At 50.2% G+C, this 27,342-nt stretch overlaps 1 protein-coding gene across 2 annotated transcripts; it reads right to left on the minus strand.

Moving 5' to 3' along the window:
* Window positions 1–1,080: 1,080 nt before the first annotated feature.
* On the minus strand, window positions 1,081–27,086 carry LOC144942495 (uroplakin-3a-like). Of its 2 annotated transcripts, none has more exons than XM_078869356.1 (7): window positions 26,793–27,086; window positions 13,644–13,808; window positions 12,630–12,867; window positions 9,824–9,918; window positions 9,123–9,252; window positions 7,136–7,283; window positions 1,081–3,184 (listed from the first exon to the last, which is right to left on the minus strand). In XM_078869356.1, the coding sequence occupies exons 1-7, from the start codon at window positions 26,869–26,871 to the stop codon at window positions 3,005–3,007; spliced, it is 1,035 nt and encodes a 344-aa protein (XP_078725482.1). In that variant the 5' UTR covers window positions 26,872–27,086; the 3' UTR covers window positions 1,081–3,004. The 2 variants fall into 2 exon arrangements, with proteins under 2 accessions (XP_078725482.1, XP_078725480.1); XM_078869354.1 differs by having other exon boundaries at window positions 7,031–7,283.
* Between the last annotated feature and the right edge of the window lie 256 nt (window positions 27,087–27,342).

The raw sequence follows: 27,342 nt of genomic DNA on the forward strand, positions 1-27,342 counted from the left end.
GATGAATCCCTGCAGTCACGAAAGCTTTAAATCGAAACGGAATTGATAGCTTGAAAGCATTTAGCGCGGGGCCCTTGAAAGTGCATATGTAATACCGTTGAGGACTCTTGGACACCCGGGGTTGAGGCACACGTATTTATTCCGCAACAGTTGTCACAACCGCGGACATACAATACTGGAGGGGGTATCGGCCCCCTCACCCGGCTAGCTGGGAATACACTGCTAGCTATCTCTGACCTACCTCCTAGTCCTCCACTAACGGGCTAGGGGAGGCTGTCTGGCCCGACACTGGTAAGTCGGGCTACGGTACCCGGAGTCCCAGAGCACTAGCTCTGGTTCTCGGGACCACGCCGCTGGCTCGGTCCTGCGCGGCCCTGACAAGGGCGGCGTCCCAGGGGAGTCCAGGGCTCTAGCTAGACGATCTTCGCTCTTCACTGGTTTAGCTTTAACATTCTGCCCCGAGCCCTCTGACACATCCCCCTTTATACTCAACCCCCGCTGAGGGGTGGGGCCCCGGGCTGCCTGGTGCGGACGTCGTTGAGAGCACCCCCCCCCCGTGCACTCACGTAGCCCCGCCCACTGTGTTTGTTTCCCATAAGCTGCCATGCATAACGGCTCTCTCTCTAACACCCCTACACATATGTAGCTACGCACACAATGTCGTACCATGTCCGACCGCATAGCCGCGTTTAGGTGTGTGGGGCAGCAGTGTGTGGGGCAGCGGCGTGCTGCAGGGCTGCTGAAACGCGTCACCATGCCCCATCCTCACAGCAGCGGCGACGGCTTCTGGCTACTAAGCCATCGCACAAAGACGGCGGTCACGGCATCGCCGCGCACTTTCTGATGCGCTTCTGCGGCCGTCTGGAACGCCTGTTCCTTCCGATACGAGGAAGCCACTGGAGTTATGCACATGCGAACACACGTGTTCAGTCAGCTTTCAAAGACAAGGCGTATATTTATCAGCGCATGTTTGTTTGCATCTTTTGCCACAACCACGTGTGGTTAATGCAGACGTGATGGCTTGCGCTAGGTATCTGCTTGGTGAATGAACACCTTTACACCGACTGTTTGGTTGCTGGAGAGGGTGAACAGACGATTCTTACTCTTTGGTTCTGTCGGTAAAGTCACGTAGGCGTTATCCACGTCTTTGGCTTTATTACGTAATATTTTATTTTATACCTACGTGACTTTACCGAAAGAACCAAATAGTATGGATCCCTGCAGTCACGAAAACTTCAAATCTCGATTCAAGACTATTCTTATTGCTTCAACGTTCTCGTCTGTTCAGCGGCTCTAAGGAAATGCACTGGCGTCATTTGACAGCTGCTGGCGTGACGTGGGAAATGCGATCGATCAATCGATCGATCCGATCCGATGCCCTCGCCGAGTGTGTCCATCGTCCGCGAGCCCCCGGCGTCGCTCACCGGGGCGAGTTGCGAGTTCGAGAATCGCAGCGTGCGGGGCGTTATCCACGTCTTGGGCTTTATTACAGCAGAGGCGGCGTTGTATGTTTAACGATGATAACCCACATGCCTTCATGTATACACAAGTACATTTTGACGGTTTTTTTTTACTTACCACAGAATTTTTCACAGAATAATATATCATTATTTTTCACAGTTAAAATTTACGTAAATCTCAGCCATCAAATCAGCCGATAGAACCATCAAATTGCAATTTGGTCACAATCTGCTGCTTACACCGTCGATTACATTTTCCCCAAAAGATAATTTTTGTTTTGTTTTTTTCCCCATTGAAAAATTATCATTCCCGCCTAGTCATTTATATTGACAAATACTGCATATATATACACGTTATATATGGGGCCCATTGTCTAGCTGGAGCCTTGTATGCAAACGCATGGAATATTACTATTATTATTATTTGTATAAAAGCTTTCAGGATGCATAAACGAGAGTTTTCCACAATCAAAGCAGCAGAGTGCTGGGGGGGGGGGGAGGAAACGGTGTTTTGTTTTCCGACACAAATGAATTCGACTTGAATGTCCAGTGTCTTCACTGTGTGGCAGCACGGCTGGCTACGTACGGTGCAAAAGAAGTTCAACGTAGGTCCATAGACTCATCACACAGAGACCCATAGACTCGTCACACAGAGACCCATAGACTCGTCACACAGAGACCCATAGACTCGTCACACAGAGACCCATAGACTCATCACACAGAGACCCATAGTTTGTTGTCCTTCCGCCGCACCTCCGATTAGCATGGCTGGCTACGTACGGTGCGAAAGAAGTTCAACGTACGTGTATATACATCAATTCCTGGAGGTTGCTTTAGAATTTTGCCGATTCATAATCAAACAACGACGCCTGCCAGTCTCCTAATGCATTGCTCGTCACTCTACTGTGTTGATGCCTTGACATCCTGAGTGTGCTTGTGACCGTGGCCTCTACACCTCGCAGCGTTTCCATTTAAATGCTAGGAAACAACTGCAAGTATGTACAGTACTCCAGACACCGAGACTTGCAATACCGGTAAATACGGGCATGCCCAATGATGCTATGTATAGTATTATTATTGTACAATAGCAGTACCGATATACGCTGCCAATTCTGTGACCGCAATGCGTTGGGATTGTGTACGACACAAGGCTGGAGGCTGGAGTTGACCGACAGAGCTATTGGTTGAAAGTGAACTTGCTCGAGCCATCTTAACAAGTAGTGATCCAACGCTGCTTTACAGAAAGCGTGTCACGTGTTTCCAATCATCGATGTACTCTTCTTGGCAGTGGTTAAACATCGTACGCTAGTATAGGATGTATTCATATTTGTCACACGTCAAAGTTACCGTTTACCTACATAACCGTTTAAAAAATATATATAAAGTTCTGGTATTATACTGCATTTGCATTACTATCCGATACTGAGATACCCTGCGGGCTATAATGCCCTCTCGTGCCTTGCAGCGTGCGAGCACGATCGCCAATGGAAGTTCAACTGCAGCGCAACTCGAGTTTGCGAGGCCTTCTTGCTTCGACCCTCGATTCAGGCCGTGGCCTTGGGCAGGGTGATGGCTGTCGAGTAGAGGTCATCTCCGTCGACACCGCCCGGGCCCTCTCTCCTACTGCCCTCGTGCTGCACCTGGTGCTCCTCCTGCAGCACCTGCATGCGGAAGGAGTCTCTGGCGGAGAACGTGTCCAGTCCGCTGTCGGTGGGGGTCGCCACCTGCGCTCGTGACGAAGGGCGGGGGGCGACATCGCGAGCACAGCACGTGAGTTTGCTGTCCCACGTACGTACGTGCGTACACGGTCGGCACGTACGTACGTACACGGTCGGTACGTACGCTGCGAAAGAAGTCCAACATAGGTACATACGCAATGGTTGTCTGGAACGCTCTTACGGTGTTAGGAAGCCACTGGAGCTATGATGCACTTTTTAAATCACCCAGATGTAAAACTAATTTCTCTATAACTGCTTTTTGTGTTTCATTTGTTGTGCTTCCCCCGCACCACCGATTAGCAACGGTTGGCTACGTACGGTGCGAAAAAAGTTCAACACACACCCACATACAACGTGCGCACACGCCTTCGCATGAGTTCGAGCGTGGAAGAATAAGAGTTTCATTTTATATCGTGTCATTCATGCTAATAGCATCCCACAATGCCATACATGAATTATGAGGACCAAATGCCATACACAGCCAGTACCAAGCAAGAGAAATCCCTACTACGACCAAGCAAAACTCACAAATAAATAAACAAATTAAGAAATGGCACCAAAACAAAAAGCACAGACGACAACAACAACAACAACTGTATCGCAACAGAGAACACGAGTCCGTCAGGTCGGCTCCACATCCCACAATCCCCAACATGCGCCCGCGACCGGGTTCAAGATACGATGGCGTCTGAAGCCGTGCGGCGAAGATAAGGCGGATCATTCCGTGGCCTCCTCGGGCGTGGACGATTTGGCCAATCGCCTTCCAGGACCTGGCGACCACAAACGATAGCCCAACGAAGAGGCTCATCACGTGGACACGTAAAGCAGCCAAAACCTCGAAACGCGTGATGTTGATTCCAAATGTGGAGGGAAAAACCGGAGTTCCTGGAGAAAGATCTATGCTACCACGTGGAGAGAGAGACACCGCTAACTCCAAATATACAGCAACAGGCGTCAGGGTCGGGATCGAACCCACATCTTGTGGGATGACAACAGTGTTCACCCGATGGACAGATTAGCTCCCAACGTGGAAATGTGGAAATGCCACCGCTGGTCATAGCTGCTCATGTCTACAAACTGTTCTCATTCTATATTTACGCGAGTGAAATGTCCTTAATCGAGTAAGAGCTTTCCGTGGATGCGCTCAAGACGGTTATTTTCACACGAGTGAACAGATATACCCCTTTGTTTATAGAGGTCACCGATTGGTTTCCCAAGCTTATGGAAGGATACGCTATTGTTTTGACTATTTTACATATACGCATTGCACCCTGGTTATCTCTGCAGGTGAATTAGCGACAAAATACGCGTCACCTGCATTCAGAATGGACGTCACATATCTCGCTCCGTCATTCGAAGAGAGGGAGGCCCCTTTTGTGTGCTCGCGGCATGACCCAAATTTGCCATAATTTGAAGGAAACAAATATACCTTCAAGATACGAAGTTGGGATTACACTGCCCCCTACTGCGAAACTAGAACTACGATACAAAACATTAACAATTTGATTTGGATATACAGTCGATCATCGGTTATCCGGCGGGCGACTATCTCGCTTCCAACATTATCCGGCAGTCTCAGGCTGATCCGGTGAACCGGTTCAGATAATCATCACTGGTGTTGGACGTGAGCCGGATTCAGAGGACAGCGTGATAACCACTGCACTACCACTCCCCGTAGTCCAGTCCACACACACACTCCACACACACACTCCACACACACACTCCACTCACACACTCCACACACACACTCCACACACACACTCCACACACACACTCCACACACACACTCCACTCACACACTCCACACACACACTCCACACACACACTCCACACACACACTCCACACACACACTCCACACACACACTCCACACACACACTCCACACACACACTCCACACACACACTCCACACACACACTCCACACACACACTCCACACACACACTCCACACACACACTCCACACACACACTCCACACACACACTCCACACACACACTCCACACACACACTCCACACACACACTCCACACACACACTCCACACACACACTCCACACACACACTCCACACACACACTCCACACACACACTCCACACACACACTCCACACACACACTCCACACACACACTCCACTCACACACTCCACACACACACTCCACACACACACTCCACACACACACTCCACACACACACTCCACACACACACTCCACACACACACTCCACACACACACTCCACACACACACTCCACACACACACTCCACACACACACTCCACACACACACTCCACACACACACTCCACACACACTCCACACACACTCCACACACACTCCACACACACTCCACAGACACACACACACACCACACACTCTCCACAGACACTCCACACACACCACATACTCCACACAAACACACACTCCACACAAAGCCACACACTCCGCACAAACACTTACACACACACTCCACACAAACTACACACACTACATACACACACTACACACACACACTACACACACCACAAACACACACTACACACACTACACACACACACCACATACTCCACACAAACACACACACTACACACACACACTACACAGGCACACACTCCACACATACACACTACACACACGCACTACACACACGCACTACACACACGCACTACACACACGCACTACACACACGCACTACACACACGCACTACACACACGCACTACACACACACTCCACACACACACTACACACACCACAAACACACACTACACACACCACAAACACACACTACACACACCACACACACACACACTACACACACACCACATACACACACTACACACACACACCACATACTCCACACAAACACACACACTACACACACACACTCCACACACACACTACACAGGCACACACTACACACACGCACTACACACACGCACTACACACACGCACTACACACACGCACTACACACACGCACTACACACACGCACTACACACACGCTACACACACTCCACACACACACACTCCACACACACACACTACACACACACACTACACACACACACTACACACACTCCACACACACACACACACTCCACACACTACACACACACACTCCACACACACACTACACACACACTCCACACACACACTACACACACACTCCACACACACTACAGATACACTCCACACACACACACTACACACACACACTACACACACACTACACACACACACTACACACACTCCACACACTCCACACACTCCACACACACACTACAGATACTCCAGCAAATCTTCATGGGGGTTGAGCCCATTGCTCTGTTGCCATCTTTTGACCACCTCGCAGTCTTGCAAGTGAGTTTACTTTGGAGTGCCACGGTGTGTGAGATGTTAACTATCTCGCCTGGTTTACAGGGAGTCGTGGGTTCGATCCTGACCCTGACGCCTGCTCTATATTTGGAGTTTGCATGTTCTCCCCGTGGTTGCGTGTGTTTTTCTCCGGGTCCTCCAGATTTTCCCTCCACATTTAGAAACTTGTGTTTAGAATATTTTGGCTGCTGTAAATGTGCACGTGATAAGCCACTTGCTGTTGTCACTTTATGACCCGCCCCTACAGGGCATCTGTGGATAAAAGAGCTTCATAGCTCACCAGATTTCTCCAGGATAGAGATTCTAAATCCGATTCACTTCGTTGAGCTATCATGATAGATCATTTGTGACAGCCAGCTCGCTTCTGACAATAAAAACCTGACCTGGTAAAAAAAAAGAGCTATAAACTGTAGCTCAGTGGGGCCTTAGCTGGTAAATTAAAAATGGTTATAGTTAGTTAGTTAGTTTAATGCAACGGAGGCCGCACCTCCAATTCATCCCAGTCGCCGCCATCACCGTCATCATCCTCCATACGAGACGACCGATTCGGCGGCGGCGGTGGCACCTGCAGCGGCCGCGCCGGCTCCCTCACCGTGAGCCCGGGGCCCGGCTCGGCAGCGAAGCCGGCATTGCGGCGGCCGTCGACGTCGTCGGCGTGGCGGCCTCCGTTGTTCTTCATCGGGGTCTCTTTGATCTTAATCGGGGTCTTTTCCACGTCGGACGCACCTTGCTCCAGGAACCTTTGGGGGAGTCGGGAGAAGCGCCGGGTGATTGGGGTTCGTGCCTGGTGATGGTGCTTTGTTACCGTAGTAACCGGGGTTCGTGCCTGGTGATGGTGCCTTGTTACCGTAGTTATTGAGGTTCGTGCCTGGTGATGGTGTCTTGTTGCCGTAGTAACAGGGGTTCGTGCCTGGTGATGGTGCCTTGTTACCGTAGTTATTGAGGTTCGTGCCTGGTGATGGTGCCTTGTTGCCGTAGTAACCGGGGTTCGTGCCTGGTGATGGTGCCTTGTTACCGTAGTTATTGAGGTTCGTGCCTGGTGATGGTGCCTTGTTACCGTAGTAACCGGGGTTCGTGCCTGGTGATGGTGCCTTGTTACCGTAGTAACCGGGGTTCGTGCCTCGTGATGGTGCCTTGTTACCGTAGTTACTGGGGTTCGTGCCTGGTGATGGTGCCTTGTTGCCATAGTTACCGGGGTTCGTGCCTGGTGATGGTGCCCTGTTACCGTAGTTCTCCCTATGCAATAGGCCCTGTAGATCTCAGTGCGGTGGGTCTCAACCTATTTCGGCTACTCTCCCCCTTGTTGAGTGTTACCCCTCCCCTTGCCTGACCCCAACACGATTCTGAGAAATAATTGTATGAATAATGAACATCGATATTTTAACCAATTGTCCATGTTGTGAGGTCACCTAACTAGCTAAGTGACTGCAAGTGAATAAAAAAATCAACGGACGCTCTGCACACGTGACATCATTTGTTCACGCTCGCTGGTTGCTATTGGAAACCCGCATTGTTTACGATCAATAGAGTTTAGAAAGGTCTCTTATATCGTTCTAGGTCACCATGTGGCTTTAAATGTTATCGTACTGATTTTATATTGGCAGATTCGTACGTGATTATTCACCGATGGCTCTCACGTACGATATAATTTCGCACAAACCACCTCGCGTCGTAACCCCTTGGGCATTGCCACGTACCCCCGGGGGTTCGTGTACCCCCGGTTGACAACCACCGTCTTGGTGCACCATCATTACGGCAGTGCTTCATTATCGGTATGAGTAGGCATTTTTATTGGTAAATTTAGATTTAAAGCTTTCGTGACTGCAGGGATTCATCTTCTTGGTTCTTTCGGTAAAATTACGTAGAAGGGAAATAATAATATTTTGTAATATTTTATTATGTTTAATTTTTATTATTTTATTATTTCCCTTCTACGTGACTTTATCGAAAGAACCAAGAAGATTGTTATTGGTATTTCTTATTATTGGTTGACAATGGATCGGCGTTCACGTCGCGCCCAATCGCATCGCTACGGACCACCCGCGGCAGCGCCTTTACAGTGGCAAACTTCGCCTTACGAGAGGACACCAACCCCAGTGCGTGACTGGTGGTGCTGCGGTGCTTGTGGGGTAAGTTTGCCGTTGCTCTGCCCGCGGGTGATTGACCGCGCTGTAACGTTTGTGAGAATGTTGTTTTGTTACAGTGCCGGTGGATGAGTCGTTGCAACGTCTGTGGACAAGGGAGCGGTGGTGTAACGGTTAGCGCTACGCTGCGCTACGAACCCGGCGACCCGAGTTCGATTCCCACTCACGGCCAACACCGGTGACGATTATCTGAACCGGTCCTGGGCCTCCCTTAGGTCGCTTCGGCCTCAAACGAGTACCTGATGTGGTGTGTAGTAAACATCACCACTAGGGAGACAAAGGCGGCTGGGCGTAGCGCTGGCCACCCCACCCCCCTTATGTGCCGTGCCGGCCTTCGTAGGTGCTCGATAACAGGACTTGCCCCAACAGTCTGTTGAGGCTATACTGGGGCGGGGGGGGGGGGTCTTTGTCTTTGTGCGAGTGCTGGGTGCACACCTGCTGATGACCAAGACCAGGCCGGCCCCGATCAAGGCGATGGAGAGGAGCACGACCAGGATGACCGTCACCACCACCATGCCGCCCGACCGCGGCCCAGGGGTCACGCCGATCGCGTTGAGGTCACCGGCTGGACATGGGGTGGCAGTGGCGATCAAGAACCAAACGTTCGTCATTAAAATAATAATAATAGCAATGAAATTATTTGTAAACTATAAACCATTTTTATTTTACCAGGTAAGGCCCACTGAGCTATAAAGCTATTTTTAGAACCGCGCTGGTCACAAATGGTAGCTCAATAGAAGTTGCGAATCACATGGAAATGTATAGCAGCCAAATACGTGATGTTGATTCTAAATATGGAGGGAAAAACCGGAGGACCTGGAGAAAAATCCACGTGACCACGGGGAGAGAGACACGCAAACTCCAAATATACAGCAGCAGGTGTCAGGGTCGGGATCGAACCCACGACCTCCTGCACACCAGCCGAGGTAGTTAACATCTCCTAGCCGCCGTGGCACCCCCCCAGTGGATTTGTAAATCCACTGCTGGATGAAGGCCTTCCCACGCCGTGTCGTTCTTGGGAGGTTATCGGACGATATTTCCAGCTGGTGCGGCGGCAGTTGTCGAAGGGGGAACGGGCGAGGACCCAGTTTGGATATCCATCGTCTCAGCGCCGCGCGCCACAGACGGAGCCGCACCTTTGTTCAGCCGGATGGGTTTCGACCAGGAAGACTCGAGGTAAGCGCCGTCGATGGCCCCGTTGGTAGCCACCGTCCCCACGAGGTACTTGAACCTGCAAGCAGTCACAGCGTCGCGATCCCGGTTAACGTGGCTCGTCAGAACGGCAACGTTTCAAATATGCGGCCGTTGTGAGGTGACAAATAAAACTCATTCAAAAACATCAAAGTGCCCTTAAATGCCCAAGATTCGTTTAGGCAGTCCTTGGCCAGTGGTGGAAATGCCACGTGAGATGTACCGGGGACCAGTCAATGACGGTTGCCAGCATCGCTGAGAAAGGTGCCGCAGTGGCGACATGTGAACTACTTCGCTTGTACACAGGAGGTCGTGGATTCGATCCCGGACCTGACGCCTGCTGTATATTTCGAGTTTGCATGCTCTCCCCGTGGTTGTGTGGATTTTTCTTCCAGGTCCTCCGGTTTTTTCTTCCACGTTTCGAATCAACATCACGCGTTTACAGTATTTGACTGCCATAAATTTCCACACGACGATAAGCCACTTCGTTGAGCTATCATTTATGACCAGGTCGCTTCTGAAAAAGAGTTTAAAAATCACAGTCGCACCACTACTTCTGGAGAGGTCTTTAATTTTTCCACTCGTGCATCATCAGTTATCCGCATCTACTGCTGCCACGGTGTGTGCAGTGGATGTGGTTCAGGGTGGACCACGAGCAGCCTAGTGAAGATCAAACCCAGAGATCTTCACGGAACACTTTGACTTCAATGATTGCTGCGTGGCAACACTGCCCTCTTGTGGCAGCAGGATGAGCAGTAACAGTGAGTAGAATATGTACATCATGAGACCTCCTTTGCCAGTACCAACATATGATAATAGGTTTTTCCCTTTTATCTGGCAACAAAACAGGTGTTAAGATGTTAAAACACCAAACTGAAACCTTTTACAAGGAATCATGTCTGCATTAACCACGACGCTTGCGGCCAGAATGCAAACAAAAAACATACTCTGATAATATATGCATTGTCCTTGAAACATATATTGACAGAGTATGGATGCATTGCATCAATAGGCGTTGGAGATTTAATTCTCGAATAGCAGTTATCCGTGATAGTAGTCTACTAGTTCATAAAGCCTGTCTTTGCCAGGCAGAAGTTTTCAATAAATATAATAATTGGCCTGATATAATTTGTTGTGAAATTTGTATTTACGATCAGACACTAACTATTCCAAACATTAATATTTTTCCGCAAAAAACACAAAAAAAATTCTGATATTTCTTGTTGTTTGTGTCCTTAAAGCTACCCATGCACCACATTTCAGCGGTCTACCTTGTCGGAAAATACCCTTGAGGTTTTGAGACATACGTACAGATGAAGGTACTTATCTATAAAGATGGGAGTGATTTAATATTTTTTATTGAGAATGTATTTCTGATACCATTTAATCAGAGAAATAATACAAAATAATTCTATCTAGTTGGGTTCACACAACAATAATTAAATGACCAATTTTAATATACATATTGTCCAGGGTCTCACTGCATATCGGCCTACAATACTCTCCCTCCACTGTCTCCCAATTCTCAATTCTCGCCATCTCGTCTTGATCGGGTTGTGCGTGCAGGTCAAGCCTCAAGGGTTCAATTATTTTTTTTAAACTAAAGTATTGAGCGTCTGGCATTTGTCCGCTTCACGTGGGGCTGACATCCCGTTGCTGCGAAACCCTTCTGCCACGAGAGGGCAGTCTCGTCAGGCGGCGGTGGGTGAAGCCAACGAGTGTTGATGTCCGGCTCTCAGCAAGGACTCTCCCCGAGACTCACGCCACCAACCTTCCACCAACCTTAATTTTAGAACTTTCGTGACTGCAGGAATTATTATTTGTTTCTTTCGGTTAAGTCACGTCTAAAGATAAAATAATAAATTAAATTAAATAATAGAATACGACGTTTCGATTGCAACACAAGCAATCATCATCAGGTATAATGAAATAGCGACATAAAATCTAACCAGAAAACTATAGACAGACATATTAGCAGACAGATATCACCAAGATACATAGCTCTCTTCTACAAAAGCAGACTCGCCCTTGCCTGCGGGAGAGTGCAATCGCTCCCTGCATCCCTTTCTCAATTGCTTGTGGTGTCCCCAAGGTATTTATCTCCAAATAGAGATTTGTTTTGGGGGGGTGAGGTCGCGGTAATATATAAATGCGTCGTTAAACCCGCCACCGCCCGACACGGCCAGTCAAGTAAGGTTGAGTGTCACGTGAACAAAACGCGACCAATTCGTTGCTAGTTCAGCTTCATGGCAAAGTAACATTTCAGATTTTTTTTTCTGAATATTTCTTTATAATGGAAAAATCCGATAAGCTATGAAGCTCTTTTTCACAGGTGTCCAGTCGGGGCACGGGCTAAGAACGTCACAACAACAAACAAAACAAAAACACTTACAATTAAAAATGATATATCCCCATGGTAACAGGCAGACCACACTGAGGTATTCACTTCGTTTTCAGAGGCGACCTGGCCACAAATGAAGGCTCCAGGAAGCGACTCATCATTTGGACATTTTATAACGGCACAATAACGCGACCTAACCCACACACCAAAAAAAACCTTACGGATAACACGCATGTTGTGGATTTGCTGTACTAGTAACGAATTGGCACGTTCTGTTTACGTGACACTCAACCTTACTAATTGGCTGTGTCGGGTGGTGGCGGGTTTAACGACACATTCATATATTTATGCGACCTAACCCCCCCCCCCAAAAAAAACCCCTCTATTGTGCACGTATTCTTAAATCTCACCAGTAGTAGGTGCCGGCTTTGAGTGGCCCGTTGCACGTGACCTCCACGCTGCACATGGAGTCGGCACCCACGCGGTAGTAGCTGGTGGACATCGACAGCGACGGCGGGGAGCCGGTGCAGCTTTGTAGGGGGCGGCCCCCCAGAGCCACGTACCAGCCGCTGCTCCCCGCGCCCGAGCCCGCGTATCCCTTGTCGAGCCCGATCGACGAGCTCGTGATCATCTCGTTGCTCACATTGCCTATGGACGGGGTGGGTGGTTGGGGGGGCGGTGTGAGGGTTTGGAGATTCTTCTCATAAACATTTTTTTTGGTTGCCAATTGTTCACCCAACTGGTGCGGCTTTGACTCTCGGTCGCCTTGCGTTGCGGCGGCGGACTCGCGCTGAAGGGGAAACTTCCGTCGTCGTGAGTTTCGATTACGAAAGCCAAAACATTTCAAGGTGGTTGTTAGTTTTGGAGAGTCTAACCTCCTGGTATAAACATGCCAACGTTGGGCCAACCCGACTTTGGTTGACGTTGTCACATTGTTGGTCCAACGTCAACTCGACTGAAAACTCATTCCAGATTGGAATTCACTGCTTTTTATGTTTCGTTTGTTGTCCTTCCCCCGCACCTCCGACGAGCACGGTTGGCTACGTACGGTGCGAAAGAAGTTCAACATACAGCTTCAACATCCAAACTTCAAATATGCAGAGCAGTGGTCTTCATTGCAAGGGGTAACACTCTATCCCAGTGGTCTTCATTGCAAGGCCCCCGCTGGCCACTGGCGGCCCCCCTGGTGGCCTTTAGCGCGTCCCCTGACGTGCGGCGTCCCCGACAAGACACACACAGTGACAACACCACCCCATCATCATCATCATCATCGTGCTGCTGTCAAACCCAACATTGGCATTGGTTTCAAATGTGTGGCGGCAGCCCTCACTCACTCTGACGATGTCTTATCGGCTAAAGTGCCCCGCCCCCCTCTGAAAATGAGCGAAGATCGCTGCTACAGGAGCACTGAAGCGGGCACTCACGTTGCGCCGTGGCCACCACGAAGAGCCGCAGGTTGGCGGCGACCGAGCCGAGAGCCGCCACCTCCGCATCCAGGGCGCTGCAGAAGGGCGCCTGGAGGGCGACCGTCGTCTGCGTCACGGCTCCCAGCAGGTTGGGGTTCACCACGGTGGGCACCACCTGTGACACTGGAACAGGCAATGGCATCATCGTCATCAGTGGCAGCAGCATCATCATTGTCATCATCAGCAGTGTCGTCATTAACATCTCGCCACTGTGGGCTCCACGGTGGCTAGGAGATGTTAACTACCTTGCCTGGTATGCAGGAGGTCGTGGGTTCGATCCCGACCCTATATATATTTGGAGTTTGCATGTTCTCCCCATGGTCGCGTGGATTTTTCTCTGGGTCCTCCGGCTTTTCCCTCCACATTTAGAATCAACGTCACGTGTTTAAAGTAAATTTAGCTGCTATAAATTTCCACGTGACAAGCAACTTCTTTGAGCTATCATTTGTGGCCAGGTCGCTTCAGAGAAACTGCTAAATATCTCAGTGGGCCTTACCTGGTAAAGTAAAAAAATTGTTTCGGTTAGTTCCATACCTGCCTGCCTCAATAGATGGTCGATAAAATCACTTACGCGAGTGTGTGTTGTGTTTGTGAATGTTTAAGTGTGTACGTGCCACGACAGCCTGGCAGTTAAATGATAAGATCTAAGGATCGTAAAAATAAATAATCTGAAGTCGTGATTTCTCTTCCCCGAGACAAAATCTCCACGCGAACTATGCGCGGCATCTGACGTATGCGTAGCATCTCACGTACGGCTAATTGCGTAAGAGCTGTTGCTGTTGTCATTGTTGTTGATTTGAAACCACCCCGAGGCAGTGACTCGGGCTATACATACCTGAGAAGAAAGAAACGAAAATAAACGGGCAACTTGAGATGCGTGAGGGCGGCAGCACGCCGAGTGATGGGAGTGATCACCGCGAGTCCGAGGCTCGCCGTCGTTATTTGTGATTATTTTTTAAACGAGACGCCCTCGCTGCCCGAGGGGACGCGGCGAGCGAGCCGACGGCTCTTCCAAGAGACTTTCGATGTGCGGAGGAGCGTTGGTGTGTATCTTCTCGTACGTGCGGGTTTCTCAATTCCCCCCACTAACGCTGCCCCCGTGGAAGCACAAAGAACAGGCTGTGAATTCACAGCTGAGACCCCCTCCGCTCGGAAACATGAAGACACAAGTCTCGATATTGTTTAAAACGTGGGCCCTATCCCAAGATTGCGTGAGACATTCAAGTAGGCGAGGGATCGTCCTTCCAGAACTGCCATCGAGCGATCGATCGATCAATCTAGATTTTGCTTGCCAATATCGCCCTCAATGAAGTAGGCATCGGTGGACGTGCCGTGCCACAGAGAAGCCCACGACGTAGTGCCACATTAGCACTCTGAAGTGATCACAGTTGGACTCTCTTACCCAACATTGGTGAGCACCCTTCGTGTCCTATAACAAACAAACTAAAATCGCAATGTATCGGCGATTCCATATTGGGGTTGTTGTTTGTTTCTTCAAATATAAAATACAGTTTCTCAGAAATGACGAAAGTCAAATTCAGCAATTGACCATTTCTTGTAACCGGGGCAGAAAGAAATACGTTTATTACACTGAACAATAGTCGTGCGAGGATGGATTCGTCCATAATTAACAATCGATTGTTTTTGTGCTCGCAATGAAAGACTCGAATGCCACGCGGCGTTGGCCCGAGCCATCAGAATGAGCATCCACGTGTCCCGTGCGCTGAGCGCGCCGAGGCAGAAAGAGTCGAATCTTAAATGCGCTCGCCGATCGCGTCAAGGAGCATCAACCAGCGCCGCACCAACTCCGGCCATCCAACTCCGGCCATCCAACTCTGGCCATCCAACTCCGGCCATCCGCGCAGCAGCAGCAGCAGCAGCGGCAGCGGCAGCTTCATGCTGCTTCTGGCTGCTAAGCCGTCGAGCAAAGACGGCGGCGGTCACCGCATCATCATCATCATCACCGTCGTCGCGCGGCGCTTTCGGATGCGCTTCTGCAGTCCGTCTGGAACGCTCTCCTCTTTCCGATATTAGGAAGCCGCTGCGGCTATGCAACTTTTAAATCATCATCTAGATTGACAGACTCATTTCTCTAGAACTGCTGTTTTGTAATGAGTTTGTTATCCTCCCCCCGCACCTCCGATTAGCGCGGTTTGGTAGGTACGGTGCGAAAGAAGTTCGCCGTACACACATAACACACATCCAACATATCCTCGCGAATAGCCAGAGCATGCGGAATCAGCGTGTGAATGATGAGGCACGTGCATGCGGAAGTAGTGAGCAGCTTGAGCTCCGTATAGGTCAAATGAAAAGTGCTGGAGGGGGTACCGATATGAAAATTATTAAACGAATCATCGATTGTGACTGCATCAGCCCCCGGCAGGGAGACAGACCAGTAGGCGAGCGGCTGAGGTCCTCGCGGAACCTGCCGATTCTGTGGTTGGGGTTGTTGTTTTTTGAGTCGCCGGGGTTTGATGTAAGAATGCTAAGAATGTCGCCTTTCAGGAACCTTGAGTTGAACATTTGTGGGGGGTTGCGCGCGCGGGAGGCTGGGTCATCTTGGGAGCCGAGGCGGTGCCTTGGGTGGGCAGGGTTTCTCAGTACGAACACTCGCGCCTCGAGGCACGCAGCTCCTGGGGTGTTTGATTCCCAAACGGGATCTCGAGTTGAATTGGGACTGAATGCTGATGAATGTCGCCACTCTCGGAATGCCCGTGGAACCGTGAGGAAGATGGGTTGTGTAAAGTCTATTTCGATTTAAAGCTTTCGTGACTGCATGGATTCATCTTCTTGGTTCTTTCGGTAATGTCACGTAGAAGGGAAATAATAAAATAATAAAAATAAAACATAATAAAATACAATTCTCACGACGTTTCGGCCACAACGCAAGCAGCCGTCCTCAGGTGAAGAACAGGTCTTTCGGAAAGACAGCGTCTTTCTGACAGCTGCTTGCGTTGTGGCCGAAACGTCGTGAGAATTGTATTTTATTATGTTTTATTTTTATTATTTTATTATTTCCCTTCTACGTGACTTTACCGAAAGAACCAAGAAGATGTGTCAAATCTACTTTTTGTTTAAGATAGACAGAGAGACGAACAGAGTCATGTCTCTCCGAATGCGGGCGCTACGCTGCGGGGAAATGCCGTGTTTGGAAAAACTAAAATAAGACACCATCATGAAACATCGCGCTGCCTTGCTGGGCCCGAATGTATCACCCCCTGCCTCTTTCTTGAAGCAATTCTACAAGATTTCCCCTCGCTTGATATCGCTGCAAACTAAAAACAGACACATAATACGCGTAAATATGATCATAGAAAATATATTAAGACGCAGAATTATATTTCGATTTAAAGCTTTCGTGACTGCAGGGATTCATCTTCTTTGTTCTTTCGGTAAAGTCATGTAGAAGGAAAATAATAAAATAAAATAAAAACATAATAAAATAATTCTCACGACGTTTCGGCCTTCTAATTCTCACGACGTATCGGCCTTCTACGTGACTTTACCGAAAGAACCAAGAAGACGCAGAATTATATTGAAGTTTTTTTTAAAATCTCTAATTAATGATGGTGACGATAATAATTACCCCCCCACCTTCCTTCGGCGTGACCCCGCCTCCCCATTGTTAATCACACGCTAAAAGATAAACACACGTAACATACATGGTGAACACATTACAAGTGGGGTTAGATTGTGTAAGTATACATGTGTCGTAACCCTCCACCGAGACTAATTCGAGAATCCATTGAAACAAAAAAATTGTAACCGCTCTGACAGCTAGAGTCTTAGTGCGGCCTGGAAGCGTATTATTAAGTAATACATCTTACAACCACAACAGAGGAAGCACTTGCTAATTAACTTATTACCAATCTATTACATAATTACAATACCGCCCCCCCTTCCTCCGCCTCTGACCTCTGCACCTGATGGGTTCAGTGACGACCTCGTCCTGCTGCTGCTGCTGCTCTCTGTAAGATCAGAAGCAGGTGGATTGCTGCACGATTCTGACAAATCACCCGATGCCGCTGGCTGATGCAGCTCCCAGCGAGACGTCACGGGGAACTGGAATTGTAAATGTCGTGGATTTACTCTCCAACACCACGGAGGGCTGCAGTAGGAACCAGCTGGCGCGTTGGTCACGTGACGAACCTTGCTGGATGTGTCGGCTGGTGGAGGGTTACGACACATTTATACTTACGCGACCTCACCCTATTTTTATTATACCAGGTAACGCCCACTGAGCATGAGCTCCTTTTCAGAAGTGACCTGGCCACAAATGAAACCTTAATTTAAAAAAAAGTGGCTTATCGCGTGGAAATTAATATCGGACAAATAGTCTAACCGCAAGTTTCTAAATGTGGAGGGAAAACCCGGACGACCTGGAGAAGAATCCACTCTCCCACGCCGAGAACATGCAAACTAGAAACACCAGGCAAGGAAGATAACATCACGCCGCCGTGGCGCCCCTTAAATAAATACAAATAAGCATATAAGCTCAAATTGTATATAATAGCAGCCAAAACATCGCCCCATGTTCCAAGAAACGTACCTCGATAGGTAAACCGTGCATATGCGAAACACGCGGTTCGATAAAGCAATCGTTGGGGAAAGGTATGACTACTGCATACGTACTGCGAGTACGTTGAACTTCTTTCGCACCGTACGTAGCCAACCGCGCTAATCGGAGGTGCGGGGGAAGGCACCCAAACTAAACACACAAAAAGCATTTCGATGTGAAGGAGACCCGTTGTCTGCGTGCCTGTCGTGTTACGTAGTTCCGTCTGCTCGGCCCTTGTGTGTGCGGGGAGATAAGAGGGGAAGGAATCAGGTGGGGTGGTTCGTGGGGACACACGGATTGGGACTCGGCTTTGGCCTGAACACGTGTGAAACGTGGCGATTTGCTGGATACACCATCACCGCATGAGTGGTATGCCGACGTTACCATCTCCCAGCCACCGTGACGCCCACGGTGGCTAGGAGATGTTAACCCCTTCGCCTGGTGTACAGGAGGTCGTGGGTGCGATCCCGCCTCGGACAGCTGCTGCATATTTGGGGTGTGCATGTCTCTCTTCCAGTGGAATTTCCTCCGGGTCCTCCGGTTTTTCCCTCCACATTTGTCAACGTGCGTTTAGATTATTTGGTCGCTGTAAATGTCCACACGGTAAGCCACTTCGTTGAGCTGTCATTTGTGGCCAGGTCGCTTCTGAGAAAGAGCTACATAGCTCAGTGGGCCTTACCTGGTAAAATAGTTTAGTTAATAAACACGGTGGTGCACTTATTCATTGATATCCCGCCTGACTGGTTACAGGAGAGGTCTTCGTGTTGGATTGTCCGAGGCAAAACCATTGCAGGGGCTGGCTGGTTGGGCGAGTGGCTGGGTGGGCGAGTGGCTGGGTGGGCGAGTGGCTGGGTGGGCGAGTGGCTGGGTGGGCGAGTGGCTGGGTGGGCGAGTGGCTGGGTGGGCGAGTGGTTGGGGCGGTATTTTTTGTTTGCTGGGCTCCATCAAAGATCGCGCAGTTGTGCGTCACGGTGACGAGGTGGCAGTGACCTCAGCGCACAAAGTTCCGCGTCGTTCGTTGACTTCGCAGGCGGGCGTGAGAGGGAATGCATGCACATCACAAGCGGCGATTGTGGACAAAGGTGTATCGGCAGGAATTTGTTTGAAGGATCGTATCCATATACGCACGTTGAACATCTTTTGCGCCGAACGTGCTGAGGTGTGGAGATCGGTGAGAAGCATGTGGAGTATTTGGAATCGAGTGTAGCGTGTTTGTGCACAATTAAAGTGTATTTTTAGAGGCGGTTTTCCAATGGAAATGAGTGTGGATTGAGTGTGTCATGCACGTGGTCACGCAGACTTTGTTCTCATTAAAGCGTACAACTAATTTAGTGAAATCTACAAAGCCCTGGTTGTCGTGATTAACTACAATACGTTTTAAACAGCAAAAACATGCACGATTGTTGTTTTCGTTTCATGCCACTTGTCTCCACACTTTCCTCTTGACGGACGTGCACGTGGCCACACTCGCCCCACCACCGTCATCACATCACGTGGCCCACGTTGTGCCAGTCGGAGTGGCCCACGTGTCACCGCGTTGTCGAAGGACGCCTCCTCCATGGATGTTTGATGTTGAACTTCTTTCGGACCGTACCGTAGCCAACCGTGCTAATCGGAGGTTTGGAGGGAGGACAACAAACTAAACACAGAAAGCAGATCTAAAGAAATGAGTTTAAAAGCTAGACGATTTAAAAGTGCATAGCTCAATGGCTTCCAAATATCGGAAGGAACAGCGTTCCAGACGGCCGCAGAAGCGCATCTGAAAGCGCCGCGCGATGATGCAGTGGCCATCTTTGTTCGATCACTAGCAGCGAACCTCTGCCGCTGCGAGGATGAGCGGAGTTCGCGTGGTCATGGTTTATGCCCCTTGACGAGATCAGCGAGGTGTTGTGGTTCGTTTGCCCGGCTCGGCCCGCGTCACGAGAGATCGGACCGAGCCACGGGTCACACGCGGACTGCCCGCCGGAGGACGAGGCCGCGATGGAGTCGCTCGAGGTCGACTCTGTCGCCCGGGTGGACCGGAGCAGGGCGCGGGGTGTGGGAGAGTCGTCCCTCCGCTCGGCTTGCGACGTGGCCACACAGACCGACATGACTCGAGCAGATGAGGTCATCGGATGGGTGAGAAAACCGGACCAACGGACCAACGTCGCACGCGCATTTTTCTTCCACGAAATGCAAACGAGTCGGGTTTAGTTGAGTGGGGTTAATGGTATGTGGAAGTGAGTGGTGGTGGTTGGTGGTATGTGGGGGTAAGGGGTGAGGTGATGGGTGTGGTAGAGTGGTGTGTGGGGTTGAGTGGTGGTGTGTTTTGGGATGAGTGGAGGTTGGTGGGTTGGTGATGGTGTGTTTTTCGAGGGCTAGGTGAGTGGTGGTGTGTGGATGGTGGGTGAGTGGAAAGGGTTGGGCTGAGTGGTGTGGTGGAGGTGGCTGATTGGCGGCGTGTGAATGGTGGGTCAGTGGTGGTGTGGGCTAATTTCACAAAAAGGTCGCCGGATTATGTAGGCGAATATCGCACACGCAACACGCTCGCTGACCCACCTAAGCAGGCTGACATTTGAAAGGCCAACAAAGCAAACAGAGATAAAACGACAAAGCTTCTCATCCAGGTGGCATCCAGGCTGAAACATTCAACCACGGTGGAAGTCTTCTTCTTGAAAGAAAGAAAAAACACTCCTCGACTTTATTCTTCGCACGTTTGACTTCGGGAAACTAAACGGCAGCAAACGAAAGATGCCAACATCGCCCACCGTCCACAAAACATCAAGGTTCACGGGGGGACGTCGGCAAGTTCCACGGCATCTCTGGTGGCCGGCGAGATGCTCGCGCGGCCCGCCAGCCAGCTCGCTGGTGAACCCCGTCAGGGCCCAACAATGCATCTGGAAAGCCATAGTAGAGGTTTCTTTTGGGTGAGTTCGCGTAAATATAAATGTGTCGTTAAACCCGCCACCACCCGACACAGCCAATTAGTAAGGTTTGTCACGCATGTTCTGTTTACGTGACACTACTTACTAATTGGCCATGTCGGGCGGTGGCGAGTACAATGACACATTTATATTTACGCGATCTAACACAAAAAACCTCGATTTTGGATATTGGTCGCGAAAACCTACTACGTGTTAGACTGACATCTGGAAAACCCCACGCTTAAGGCCGTCAAGCAAGTTCACTTTGCGTGGAACGAGTGAAGCAACAATAGAGCACGAAGGCGACGCGCGAGTCAAGGAAGCCAGCGACGACCCATCATCATCATCGCCCCCGTCGTCATCGGCTCCAGGAAGCAAACGTGCTGGAATCCATTCACAAACAGAAATTAAAGTTTACAATTGCCGTGACTCCCCGCGGCACTTACCGCCCAGGTGCCAAAAACGCGGACTCGCTACCGACAACGCGACAAACGGTTTTGCTGACGTCTCCCATCTACGACGCCTGCGAGGGCTGCCCGCCATCAAACGTCGAGGGTCATTCGACGTCGGAGCGCGTCACCTGATCCGCGCCCAGCTGGAGTGGTTCCGCTCATATGCCATTCACGTGCCCGAGAACGGCACTAGCCACTCGAGTCCAACACAACCGCCGATCGAATACTATCTGATACTATCTAATACTCTCTAATACTATCTCATACTATCTGATACTATCTAATACTCTCTGATACTATCTCATACTATCTGATACTATCTCATACTCTCTGATACTATCTCATACTATCTGATACTATCTCATACTATCTAATACTATCTGATACTATCTAATACTATCTGATACTATCTAATACTATCTGATACTAGCTCATACTCTCTGATACTATCTGATACTATCTAATACTATCTGATACTATCTAATACTATCTGATACTATCTCATACTATCTGATACTATCTGATACTATCTGATACTAGCTAATACTCTCTGATACTATCTGATACTATCTGATACTCTCTAATACTATCTGATACTATCTAATACTCTCTGATACTATCTGATACTATTTGATACTATCTAATACTATATGATACTATCTCATACTATCTGATACTATCTGATACTATCTGATACTAGCTAATACTCTCTGATACTATCTCATACTATCTAATACTATCTGATACTATCTAATACTATCTGATACTATCTAATACTATCTGATACTAGCTCATACTCTCTGATACTATCTGATACTATCTAATACTATCTGATACTATCTGATACTAGCTCATACTCTCTGATACTATCTAATACTATCTAATACTATCTGATACTATCTGATACTATCTGATACTATCTAATACTATCTGATACTAGCTCATACTCTCTGATACTATCTAATACTATCTGATACTATCTAATACTATCTGATACTATCTAATACTATCTGATACTAGCTAATACTATCTGATACTAGCTCATACTCTCTGATACTCTCTGATACTATCTCATACTATCTAATACTATCTGATACTATCTAATACTATCTAATACTATCTGATACTATCTGATACTATCTGATACTATCTAATACTATCTGATACTATCTAATACTATCTGATACTAGCTAATACTATCTGATACTAGCTCATACTCTCTGATACTATCTGATACTATCTGATACTATCTGACAGAGGTGTGGACTCGAGTCATGTGACTTGGACTCGAGTCAGACTCGAGTCATGAATTTGATGACTTGCGACTCGACTTGGACTTGCATAACAATGACTTTGTCCCACCTATGAGATGTGGACTCGAGTCATGTGACTTGGACTCGAGTCAGACTCGAGTCATGAATTTGATGACTTGCGACTCGACTTGGACTTGCATAACAATGACTTTGTCCCACCTCTGCTATCTGATACTATCTGATACTATCTGATACTCTCTGGGAATCTCGAACGAGGAGGCCTCTTGAGAGTTTTCAAGAACGCCCTAAGTGAGAAGCGCGTGGCATGGCGGTGTCGAAGTGGGCGCGCAGGAAGGCTTTGGGAAGAGTGGCCTCGCGTTGTGCTTGGAAGTGCGAAAAACGTTCATCCGGATTGCTCCAAGCCGTGGTGGTGGCTCTGTGCATCTGACGCGGCCATTGCTTTCTATGCCGCGTGGCTCCACAGAGCCACGTGACGAGCCAGCAGAGCAGCTGACCATTGTCGACGTCATCCCCGAACCCCAGGGACAGGAGAGGAGGGGTGAGTGGTGGTGTGGGTCAATGGGGTTGTGTGGGTGAGTGGGGGCGGGTGAGTGGTAGTGTGTGGGTGAGTGGGGGTGTGTGTGGGTTTGTGGGGGTGGGTGGGTGAGTGGTAGTGTGTGGGGGTGGGTGAGTGGTGGAGTGTGGGGGTGGGTGAGTGGTGGTGTGTGCGGGTGTGTGGGGGTGGGTAGGTGAGTGAGGGTGGGTGAGTGGTGGTGTGTGGGGGTGGGTGAGTGAGTGGTGGAGTATGGGGGTGGGTGAGTGGGGGTGTGTGGGCGTGTGTGGGGGTGTGTGGGGGTATGTGCGGGTGGGTGAGTGTGGGTGGGTGAGTGGTGGTTTGTTGGCGGGGGTGAGTGGTGGTGAGTGGGGGTGAGTTGGAGTCGGGCGTGGTGCTGGCCACCCACACCTCCTCGTGCGCCGTGCCGGCCTTCACAGTTGCCACTCGCTAGCAGCACTTGCCCTAACAGTCTGTTGAGGCTACACGGGGGATCTTTGTTAGTGTGGGAAGTGGGGGGGCGGTCTCGCTGTGGCTATGCACAGGTCACCCTGTCCACAGGACTGGCTACCCGTCATTGTCTTCCTACAACAAGGATAAACCTGTCGATCTACATCGTTTTAGTTAAACAACGAATTCCTCATCACGCAGCACTCAAGGAACACAAAGGTCTGAATCACACAAGGCGTTTCGATCGCCCCAAGGCCCGCGAGAGAGTGTGTGTGTGTGTTTGTTTTTAATGTAACGTGGCGTTTGTGCCGTTTTCGTTGAAACTTGTCTCCAGAAACCGCCACGTACTGGAAATAAAACCCACAAATGCGGCGATTGATACTTGCCGCACGCAAGAGTGAACAAGCGTCTTCGCTCGACGTTGGTTAAACTAACGTCCGTGTATTTGTATGCAGGAATGTGAAACTCATGGGTTGCATCAACAAAAAACTGGTTTTAAACTTTTTTTTAGAGAGAGATTTTTTTTTATCAACTTCCACGCGAAGAAGCCCCATTTGTGCGGCCTCGTGCGCTTTTGGTTGCAGGCAACTTTTCGTTGCAACCTTTTGTTGCCCGGGTAAAACGCGTGTCCAGCTACCGCCCAGGAAGCTTCTGTCTCGTAACAGTCGGGGGGGGGGCTCAGCGCGCACGGCACATCGCAGAGGTGGACAACCGCGGGCTTGGCAACAAGTTGACCTTTCCCTGGGACTGGCACGGATGTCCGCCAGCCACCGTGGTGGAGGATGACAACCACTCCTGAATGATGCTACCTGGGCAACTTTTTTTTGTGTTACCAGGCAAATCCCACTGAGCTATAGAACATGCTCTATTTTTCAGAAGTGATCTGGACAATGAAGTGAAAAATCCACGCGACCACGAGGAGATAGACACGCGAACTCCAAATATACAGCAGCAGGCGTCAGGGTAGAGATCGAACCCACAACTTCCTGCATACCAGGCGGGGTAGTTAACATCTCATAGCCACCGTGATGATGATGAAAGAGAGAGACACGCGAACTCCAAATATACAGCAGGCGGTCAGGATAGAGATCGAACCCACGACCCCCTGCATACCAGACGAGGTAGTTAACATCTCATAGCCACCGTGATGATGATGAGAGAGAGTGAGAGACACGCAAACTCCAAATATACAGCAGCAGGCGTCAGGGTAGAGATCGAACCCACGACCCCCTGCATACCAGGCGAGGTAGTTAACATCTCATAGCCACCGTGATGATGATGAGAGAGAGTGAGAGACACGCAAACTCCAAATATACAGCAGCAGGCGTCAGGGTAGAGATCGAACCCACGACCCCCTGCATACCAGGCGAGGTAGTGAACATCTCCTAGCCTGGTGGCGGCCGACCTTGCAACACGACCGCAGCGGAGTGGCAGAGCCTCGTCTTCGTCTTTCGCAACCGCCGTGTCCCAAGGGCGCCGTGGCAAGTTTGGGAATTCGAGGAGAGCTCCGGACGGTTCGCAAGCCAGGGCAGAGGGGCTCCCCTCCGTGCCGTTCAGTGGCCGATCCACCACCACCCCACCTCTCCCCATTCAGTGGCCGATCCACCACCACCCCACCTCTCCCCATTGGTCAGGACGCAATCGGATATTTATTCGCCGTCGATTTGCCGCGAAGACCCAGAAAGCTCTCGGAGCCATGAGCTCAATATGTAAAACACACGTGCCCCCCCCCACTTCATCTTAGACCCCTCATGCACCGTAATCCGGCCCCGATTGTGAACGTGGCCGAGACGTCCGCTCGCTCGCTCGCTCTCGGGCTCGGCAGCAGCGTGGCGAGAATGAGCGCGGCTCGGAGGGGCCGGGAGTGCGCGGATTTGCCCCAGCGCCTCGCGTCGTGCCGTCATCACTCTCCAGGCCGTGTTGTCAATTCACTGATGGGCGATGATGATGGTGGTGATGGTGGTGGTAGTGAGGGTCTCCCCCACGCCATGTGAGCGGCGTGGGGTGCGGGGTGACCATACTTCACCACGCTGGTCAGTGCGGGTTATATTTGCGTGTCCCTGACGCCCGCTGTCCGTTCAGAGTGTGCGCGTCTCTCTCTCTCTCGCTTTCTCTCTCGCCGTGCTCGCGCGGACTTTTCTCCGGATCCTCCGGGTTTCCCCGCCGCATTTAGAACCACCGTGCGCTTAGAGAATGTGGCCGCTGCACATGTCCACGTGGTGATGGTGATGATGGAGCCGCCACTTCGTGGAGCGATCGAGTGTGGCCAGGCCGCTTCTGAAAACGAGCCTGGTAAAATAAATTATTTAACAAAAAATATTTTGTTTATTTTGTTGGGTTGTGGCGGGGCAGCAGAGGGGACATCGGAGCACTGCCACCCACGTCACCCTGGCAAGCTCCGAACCGCAACTCTGTTGAGGGCGTGGGGGGTGATTCAGCCCAGGATCCCTTTTGGGTGATAAAATGAGTACCGCTGTAGGGAAGTCAACAGTGGCTGTGGACGGTATAATCTCTCCCTCGGCGCAGGAATGTGGAATTTCCACCACTGGCTCCCCAAGACCAGTCTACACCACCATCGCATCGTGAGCACCGACTCACACGCTCGTATTCAGGTTGCCGTCACTTCCCCGGAACCTCCGTACGGTGCGAAAGAAGTCCAACATGCGTCCATAATAGGTGCTCGCAAACACGACCTATATAGCCCACGTGGCTACAGGGAGCTCGCCCCAACAGCACTTGCCCCAACGGTCTGATTAAGGCTCAGACAGAAGGGGGAACTTTGTCTTTGTGTGCGCGAGCCTTCGACACTTCACGTGGCCTCAAAGCTGCACCTGGCCTGGCACAAGCGCCGTGGTGACAATGACCGCAACTTCGTGGCGAACGGTGGTTGTTGTTGTTGTTGTTTGTTTGTTGTTGTTGCGTGTGCGTCGTGACTCACCCAGTTTGCCGTGGGTGAGCGAGGTGGCAGCCATCGCCAGCGTGAGCAGCGGCAGGAGCGCCGTGGTGAGTCGACCCATCGCAACGATCTCTCTCCCTCGTCCTCAACTCTCCTCCTTCCTCCCTTCTCTCTGCTGAACCTCTTTCTCTCTCGTGTCTCTCCCCCTTGGCGGCGAGCTGCCTGTTCCTCGCCGCGTTACTCTCCGAAACAATCTGCCGAGACCCTTCACCCGCACAGCGCTCCCTTATCTCTACCCCGAACTTTAAATATCTGCGTTGGACCTCTCTCTCTCACTCTCTCACTCTACCTTGCAGACGCGGCCGCCGGCTCCTTTAAAGAGGCTGGGGCGGGGTTAGGAGTGGGTGGGTGGGGGGGTGAGTGAGTGGGGGTGTAGGGAGCGGTGGCGCAGTGGTTAGCGCGGCTGCCCTGCGAACCGAGATCAATTCCCCGCTCATGGCCCGACACCAGTGATCATTATCTGAACCGGTCCTGGGCCTCAAATCAGTACCTGGTGCGGTGTGTAAACATCGCCACTGGGCGCAAGTGGAAC

This window comes from Lampetra fluviatilis, chromosome 27 (genome assembly GCF_964198595.1).
Source record: "Lampetra fluviatilis chromosome 27, kcLamFluv1.1, whole genome shotgun sequence".
NCBI classification, from domain to species: Eukaryota; Metazoa; Chordata; class Hyperoartia; order Petromyzontiformes; family Petromyzontidae; genus Lampetra; species Lampetra fluviatilis.